Raw genomic sequence first — 9,220 nt, forward strand, 5'->3', positions numbered from 1 at the left:
TGTTTATTGCAACATCATTTACAATAGCCAAACTACTGGAATAAGCCTAAGTGTCCATCAATAGATGAATGGATAAAGAAGGAATGGTATACACACACACACACACAAATACAAACACACACACAACGGAATATTATTCAGCCATAAAAACAATAAAAATTTGCCATTTGCAATGACATTGATGGAGCTAGAGCATATAATGCTAAGTGAAATTAGAGAAAAATACCATACGACCTCACTTATGTGTAGAATTTAAGAAGACAAATCAAGAAACAGACTCTTCACTATAGAGAACAAACTGATGGCTACCAGAGGGGAGGTGGGTGGGGAGAATGGGTGAAATAGGAGATGGGGATTAAGGAGGACACTTGTCATGATGAGCACAAGGTGATGTATGGAAGTGTTGAATCACTACATTTTACACCTGAAACTAATGTAACACTGTATGTTAACCATACTGGAAGTAAAATAAAAAACTTTAAAAAAAAGAAATTAGTAGTCATCAAGAGATAAAAAGACGATTTATGAGTCACAGGTGATACAGAAATCATATGCTATTAACAAGGCAGACAATGATAAAATATATATGAAATGTATATAAAAAACAAACAAACCTCAAGGTAGCTTCTCAAGCAGAGCTCACTCCCATCCCAGGGCTTTTGTGTTCGCTACTCCTTGTCCTGTGCGTTCTTCCCTCAGGTTGTCTTCTCATCTCTCAGGTCTTGATTCAAATATTATCCTCCCAGAGGCTACCGTCCTCTCTTCCACTTTCTCTTTTCTCTTTCCACTGTAGCTAAAGTAACCACCTCCCGCTCATTCAATCATGCTGTTTTCTTTATACCATTTAGCACTATCTGAAATCATTTTATTTAAGAGTTTATAGTCTGTGTTCCACATACACAACGGAATGTGAGTTCCAAGAAAGCAGGAACTTTGCTGTGGGTACACTATACTTTCAGTGGCTAGCACAAAAGATGCTTGATAAATATTTGTTCAATGAATAAGGAATAAACAATATAACTTTAGATATTTAACATGTGCAAGGAAAAGATGAAGCTCGAGAGGTAGAATGGGGTCAAGAGGCAAATGCTTTGAATACCAGACTAAGGAACTTAGGTTTGTTTTTTAAAGCTTGAGAGGTCATGGATGGTTCTTTAGAAAACAACCCTATCATATCTACAGTTTAGAAGAATAAATTTCAATGCTGCGCAGAAAAGATATGGAAGGGGAGAACTATGAGATGAGACCAAACAGAGCCTGCTTCAATAGTCCAGGTAAAAGGTGACAGAAGCTCAACTGAAGGTCAAGAGCAGGAGGATGCATTCAAAAAAAGTTAGTTCAGAGGCAGTTGGTGTAGTTGGCAGGCGTGAGTAGACAAAAAGTAGACAAGGGCCGAAGATGAAAAGAAATACATAAAGCCATTTCTGACAAGTGTTTATCATGTGCTAATGAACACCATGTGTTTTTTCAGAAAGACGAATACATCAGAAAACTGTTTTATAGGCCCAGGGGATGCTCTTCCCTTGAAGTTATCATGAGTACAACTAGTGGTCCTTGGTGTCTGAAACACCTGAGCCTAAGGCTCCAGTAACCAAATCCAAAGAGCATTACAGAGGCTTTAGTACTTGTGTCCCAGACATGTGGTGAGATGAGACTCACATTAACAGAGCTCCAGGGCTGTCTTAGAGTTGCAGCCTTCCTGTGAAGGAAGAGGACCTGGCTGAATACAAATGAGTCACAAATTCCGGGAGAGTGGGCAGATGGAAGAAGGCACGACCAGAGACTATTGGCATCAGGTATAAGCTTCCCGTATCAATCAAATGGTGAAATAGATAGGAAGTTATACATTTCAGCAGGGCTGTATGTATGGCCCCATAATGTATGACACTGGGTATATGTCTGTGGGAATGGTGCTCCCTAGAGTTGTGCAGGATATATCCATACACAGCAGCCCTGAGTGCCTGGTCACACACAGTGAAGAGTTGAATGAATGTGCAAATCAGAATGAAATGATTCAGGAGATATATAGGAGAATCGTATGATAAAAAGATTACAGGTGTGACTCATGGATCCAATCGACCATCTCAAGAAACACTGCTATCTTGGACTGAAGGGGACAAAAATAGGATGAAATGAAGGAAGGTTGTCAGACCTCTGGGAGTCTATAGGACTAGCCAATAGAGCTGTCTGGCTGCCCAATAATGTGGTGTTATTTCTTACATAGCCAGGATTCATGGGTCCAGGAATTGGGGGATGGAAATGAGAGTGGTGCCTACTGCTCACTATTACCCCTAGTGACCCACTAGCAAATGTTTTTGCTTCCTGTTCCTGTGACCTTACACTTTGCTGGTTTAGAGGTCTTAGTTCAAAGTGGGGAATGCTTCCACCAGGAGACTCAACAATGATTCTGAACTGAAAGTTAAATCTGCCTCCCAGCCACTTTGGCCTCCCTATGCCTCTAAACCAACAAGCAACAGAGGGAGTTACTGTGTTGGCTGGGGTGACTGATCCCAATTATCAAGGGGAAATTGGACTGCTACTCCACAATAGAGGTAAAGAAGACTATATCTGGAAAACAAGAGATCCCTTAGGGCATCTCTTAAGTATTACCATGCCCTGTGATTACAGTTGATGGAAAACTACAACAACCAATCTAGGCAGGACTACTAATGGCCCAGACCCTCAGGAATGAAGGTTTGGGTTACCCCACCAGGTAAAGAACAACCACCAGCTAAAGTGCTTGCCGAGAGCAAAGGGAATATGGAATGGGTAATGAAAGAAGGTAGTTGTAAATACCAGCTATGACCACATGACCAGTTCCAGAATGAGTATTGTAATTGTCATTAATATTCCTTCCTTAGGGGCGCCTGGGTGGCTCAGTTGTTGGGCATCTGCCTTTGGCTCAGGTCATGATCCCAGGGTCCTGGGATCGAGCCCCGCATCGGGTTCCTTGCTCGGCGGGAAGCCTGCTTCTCCCTCTGCCTCTCCCCCTGCTTGTGTTCCCTCTCTCGCTGTGTCTCTGTCAAATAAATAAATAAAATCTTAAAAAAAAATTCCTTCCTTACTTTGTTATGAATATGTCTGTGTGTATCTTTTCTTCCCTCTTTTATCCTCTTACCATGTAACACAAGATATATTAACTTTATATCATAGTTTTTAAGTATGGCTAACTTTACATTAAAGTATTTAAGTAACAGGATATCAAGGAGAAGAGTAAACATAATCTAAGAACTTTGCTTCCTCATCTGGGAAAAGGGTTAGTGAATTTTCAGTAGTACACTGGATAGTTGTGTAATGTTAGGCAGGAATATGGCCTTGTTATTACCTTTCTATAGAGATTAAGTATGGTTTAAGGAGATGCATGAATGGGTACCAAGTTGACATGGGTGGACATGTGATGGTTAATGTTTATGTGTCAACTTGACTGGTTTAAGGGATGCCCAGATATTGGTCAAACTTTTTTTTTTTTTTTTTGAGAGAGAGAGAGCACATGTCAGTGGGGCAGGGAGGGCCAGAGGAAGAGGGAGGGAGAGCGAGAGAGAGTCCTAAGCAGGCTCCATGCTCAGCATGGAGCCCACCCGATGTAGGGCTCAGTCTCACGATCCTTAGATCATGACCTGTGCCAAGATCAAGAATCGGATACTCAACTCTCTGAACCACTCAGATACCTCTGGTCAAACATTATTTTGCATATTTCTGTGAAGGTGTCTTTTTGGATGGGATTGATATTTAAATTGGCAGACTCTGAGTATAGCAGATTATCCTCCATAATGTTAGTGGGCCTCATCTAATCAGTTGAAGGCGTTCATAGAAAAAAGGCTGACTTCCTCTGAGCAAGAAGCAGTTCTGCCAGCAGACCGCCTTTGACCTCAAACTGCAGCTCTTTCCTGAGTCTCCATTCTGCTAGCTTCCCGCATCAGAAGGGGGGGCTTGTCAAGCCTCCACAATCACGGGAGCCAATTCCTTAAATCTATCCCCCTACGCCTCCCACCTTTCTCATCCTGTTGATTCTGGTTCTCTGGAGAACCCTCATACAATAACTTTGGCCCGTATGGGTTCTTCCCTTTCTGGGCTTCATATATATATGAAGTATATGTATATATACTTCACACACACACACACACACACACATATATTTCATATAAATATATTTATACACAAATATGTTTATTTATTTAAATATATACTTATATATGTATATATAATCTCTATATCATCTTGCTATTGTTCTTAAGTTGTATAACATTTAAGTCTTTTCTTCCTAATTACACAAGAATTTGCTTAAGGACCAAGATCACAGCTTAAAATCCTTTGTCTTTCTCTCTCATCAGTTCACAGTTCTTGTTAGGTACTCAAAATATGTTTGCTGAATTGAACTGAAAAACAAGAAGGATACTATGGGAATGCTACCTAAAACTACCTAAGGTCTCAGAGAGAGAGAGAGAGAGAGAATTCCTTAGGAAGCAGAGAAAAATTTTGTCAATTGTATGAAGGTTTCTGGGTGGGACATTAATTACTGGGAATGTTAAATCCTCCCAATATGCCCAGCCTCTGTCCTCTAGCTCATCCAAGGGAACAATCTGGCTCTGTAACTCATGACTAGTAACCTTGTGGTTATTTACATGTAAATCCATTTTACTTTTTCACCATTTGTGCATGCCAATTCTAAGTGATGACACTATTCTATGATGACCTGAGCGTTTCCCCTAACACTCTCAAATAAAATCTTTCAGTTGCTAGGCTACTTACATCATACTTTCAGGTTCTACTGCACAAGCACCAACTGCTTTTGTGACATTGACAAGAAGAGCTTGGTTTATTCCAACGAGGAGGTTCACAAGTGGTTGAATGCCACCACATTTCCGGACAAGGACTCGGGTTTCATATTCTTGACAACATTCTCCCAATGCACCGACCACATTCACAAGCACTTCTTCGGGCTGGTCAGTTAAAAGTCCCACCAAAGTTTCAATGGCTTTGTATTCCCGAAACCTAAGTTCATCACAAGAAAAAGAGGTGGGAGGGGGAGGGAAAGAGGAGAACAGTATTACTTTTGGTATAAAATTAGCTAATAATATTAATAGCACAAAATTTCTAAATGCCAACTATATGATCATCCAGTCCTTACAAAAACCCTATGATGCAGGTACTACCACAATCCCCATTTTCAGAAAGCTAATTTGAAGCTTTATAAATAGTGAAGCTGGCATCCACATCCAGCTGATGTACCTTTAATCTCTATACTGTATAGTCCTTAAGACAACTACAACTTCTACCAAATCAGAGTGTCAGTGATTCTACTACGCTATGGGTGTTTTCCCCATGTCACAGAGACTATTTTACATGAACAAAACAAAATAAGCCTATTTTATGTTAAATAAGACATGTAAATTTCTTGTTCAAATCATCACACTGAGGAGCGCCTGGGTGGCTCAGTCAATTGAGCATCCGACTCTTGATTTCAGCTCAGGTCCTGATCTCAGGGCCCTGATCTCGAATTGGGCTCTGCTCTCAGTGGGGAGTCTGCTCTCTCTCCCCTTTGCCCTTCCTCCCACTCATGCATACTCTCTCTAAAATAAATAAATAAATCTTAAAAAAAATCATCACACTGAGACAAAGAAGAGTTGCCTCAGAATATCCATCATAGAGTATGAGAACTCTAAAAGTATATGAAGAAATAAATTTGAATATTGAAATAAATCAGATGGTCATAAAGTTTATAAATACATTAAAATTCAATAAAATCATTTTAAAATGGCTGCTCTTTAACTGATTAGTTGGCATTTAGCTGACTTATCTTGTTTATCTTTAAAAAAGGAAAAGGAATGGAACCACTTCTATCTCTAAAGATTTATCCCTGCACCTTCATAGGTCTCTACAGGAAATCAGAGATACTCGTCATTTATATGGCTACCCGTAAGCAAAAGAGTCCATTCACACAAATAGATTAATTAGCAAGTCCCTTAGTACTTAGTCCTGAGTGAGGCACAGAAAACCATTGCCAGGTGGTGGGATGAGAAGTAGAAGTCTTGCATTTCTAAAAATACCTTAATCCTGCCAAATTAGTCTAGAACATACGTGTATGAAAACTATAGGAATAGCATTAGGATCGACTCTTTATTAAAATAACATTACGGGAATGTGTTTCAATGCCATTTTTTAAAATGCATCTACACTTTATTTAGAAACATTTATATCTTAATGAGAGAAGATGTTAGTTGAAGGACTCAGTGTACACAGTGTAGTTTCTGTGCACTAAGAATACCGCTATTCCTCAATGGCCATATTTTTATCACAGAATATTGAATGGCTTCTCTTACTTGGTCACATTCTCTTTGCTGATGGAACATTTCCATATTGCCCCCGTAACCGCGGCCAACCGTTCTTTATTGTCAGTGTTATTGAGCAGACTGGCCAGGGGTTTAAGTCCTCCGTGCAGTCTAACCAGGTCACGGGTTTCCTTGTCTTCAGCACACTACACAAAAAGTCAGAGCAGAGCCTGTCAGTGATGAAGGCATATCAAGCTTTCAGTGATTCCTAAAGAGGCTGTCATGGTAGTGACTATGAAACTCAGAGAGTATCATTTTCTGAAGAGGCCTCCAAGTAAAATATAATTCTTCTCTATACTGGCAGCTGTCTGACAGTGTCTCTCTTCCCTTACATGATTTTGGCAATGTCTAGAAGTTTCTACATACTTGGAAATTCTGCCAAGCCGTTCTGAGGTAGTGTGGGCTTCCACCAAGACAGAAAGAGAGGTTGGCAAGAGACCTAGAATGCTACCTGCGTGGATGGAGGATTTCTGCAGTCATGCAACCCACAGTCTTGGGAAAATACAGTGGAGAAGATAGATGAGTGATAAAGCTTTAGTCCGATCTTCAGTGACCCCCAAAAGCTAAGAGATGAGCATTTCCCTAATAGAGTTTCTATGCCCAGAGCAGTGAGTTTTATCAATAGCAAATGACATTATGTTCACATATGTTTATCCATACATTTGTGTCATCCTTTGAAATAAATAAGTACTGCATAGAGGTTCCCAGCTGATCACCCTTCCCAGGTTACAGAGCAAAAAGATGATAAATTTAGTATAGATATGTTATCATCTGAGGCATACAGTTGGTCTCTGAGGCCACATGATACAGACGCATGTCATGCATCATCCATGAGGGCCACTAGAAGAAATCCTCACTGGAATGCACCACAAGGCACCTGCCATGTTTATCTTCTATCTATGACTTTCGGTTCTGGTTCAGTTGCAACTTTTAAAAAATTAATCACTATTTCAACCAATCCTTCATAGTTACTCATATGAGGCATATATGCAAGTCAAGGCTATATATCCTCATTATGAACTGAGTTGTGTTCCCTTAAAACTGATATATGTCAAAGTCCTAACCCCCATAACTCAGAATGTAACCATATTCAAAGATAAAGTCTTTAAAGAGGTAATTAAGGTAAAACAATGTCACTGGGGTGGGCTCTAATCCAATATGACAGGTGTCCTTAGAAGAAGAAAATATTAGGACACAGAGAAAGGAACATGTGGAGACAGAGGGAGAATTTCATGTGAACATAAAGATGGCCATCTACAAGCCAAGGAGAGAGTCCTCAGAAGGAACCAATGCTGTCAATACCTTGATCTCAAACTTGTAACCTCCAGAACTCTAAGGAAATAAATTTCTGTTATTTAAGCCCCCCCGGTGTGTGGTATTTTGTTATGGCAGCCTTAGAAAATTAATACAATCTTCTACTCACATGAACCCCTTTCTCTGACTCTGTCATTTTGGCATACCCTCACCGTGCATGTTTTAAAATGCATTCCCCTAGGAAATCGACTGATTTCTCTGATAGGTAGAAGCTGGCGTGGTCAGTAACCAGCCATCTACTAATTCGTCAAGGCCATCTTTTCTTCTGTTTTCTGGCATACTATGAAATGCATAACTCACAAAAAGTTAATGAAGATTAAAATAAATTAATAAAAAGATAAAACAGGAACACACACACACACACACACACATGAAAGCACACACTCATTCATCCATCCATCTTGTCTTGGCAGAAGATAAATTTCCCAAGACCGCCATGTTTGAATAGGGTAACTGAAAAGCAATGTAAAGGCACCATGTATATATTTAGCTATTTTACACTAAGTAACTTGTTTGAGGAGACTAAGATATATAAGTGGCTTCTAGAAATGTAAATAATCAAGACATGTTGGAGCAGGTTTCTCTCTCACATATACAGGCACCTGTCATTAGCACAGGACAGTGGTTCTCAGACCTGTGTGTGCAGAAAAATCCCAGGGGGTTCTTGTTAAAAATGCAGACTCCTGAGTCCTAACCCCAGAGAATGAGACCTCACATTTAGAAATACCACGTTAACCATCCGAAGAACACCACAACTGTCTGGGGAGTTCACCATACCTGGTAGATGGCCATGGCACAGTGTTCCTGCAGTTGTTCATTCTCACTATTTAGGTTCTTCACCAGATTTTCAATTATCCTTTCTGCTTTGATTGCAGCTCGGTAACTTTCCTAGGAATACACATTTAAATATTTACATGCATAATGCATGAATATAAGTATCTATTTACATTTATGAATAACTATGCCAAACAAACTCTTAATAAACACTAAAGTCCAAGATTAACACAACTATATAATAAGAGAATTTAGTCAACATTTTCAGAAATATATCACCCAGGTACCAATTTAATTAATGTTCTATTAGTTTCATCTTCTCTTTCTAAAAGACTGCCGACTTCTCAAAAAAAAAAAAATCCTTAGCAGTCACAATAATCTTAAAAATTATTTTTCATCTAAAGACAGTTAAGATAAAGGAAAGCAAGGGAAGCAGAGCTGGCTTGCCTACCTCTGATGCGCATTCTTGCAGTGTCCCCACCACTGGAATTAGCACGTTCTCATGAGAAGTCTTCAGTAAGCCAGCCAACAAAGGAATGCCCCCAGCTTTACGAATGGCTTCTTTATTCATATAACTCTTACTGCAGCTCCATAATGCCAGCGCCCCACAGCGAGCCACCTCCACGTCTCTGGCATTACACAGACTTGATTGAGCCAGTTCTCCTGAATTCTGTGCACAGTCGAGTAGAGCGACCTACAAGAATAGATAAATATGATGTACGTGGGAATCTTTAAAATAAAACAACATATCCTGAGGAATTCTTAATTGCAGGAAACAAACTGAGTGTTGTTGGAGTGGGGGG

General features: G+C 39.9%; 1 protein-coding gene across 4 annotated transcripts in view; it reads right to left on the bottom strand.

The window, feature by feature from the left end:
- Positions 1 to 9,220, bottom strand: part of ODAD2 (outer dynein arm docking complex subunit 2) — a 175,852-nt gene that overhangs the window by 106,967 nt on the left and 59,665 nt on the right. For all 4 annotated transcript variants that reach the window (XM_081820782.1, XM_081820781.1, XM_006739479.3 and 1 more), the window contains 4 exons: positions 8,869 to 9,111; positions 8,421 to 8,531; positions 6,321 to 6,475; positions 4,750 to 4,992 (listed from right to left, as the gene is read on the bottom strand). In XM_081820782.1, the coding sequence (XP_081676908.1) occupies positions 4,750 to 4,992; positions 6,321 to 6,475; positions 8,421 to 8,531; positions 8,869 to 9,111 (752 nt within the window). The remainder of the gene's footprint in view (positions 1 to 4,749; positions 4,993 to 6,320; positions 6,476 to 8,420; positions 8,532 to 8,868; positions 9,112 to 9,220) is intronic.

This window comes from Leptonychotes weddellii, chromosome 5 (assembly GCF_054177405.1).
Source record: "Leptonychotes weddellii isolate Sample4059 chromosome 5, ASM5417740v2, whole genome shotgun sequence".
Taxonomy (NCBI): Eukaryota; Metazoa; Chordata; class Mammalia; order Carnivora; family Phocidae; genus Leptonychotes; species Leptonychotes weddellii.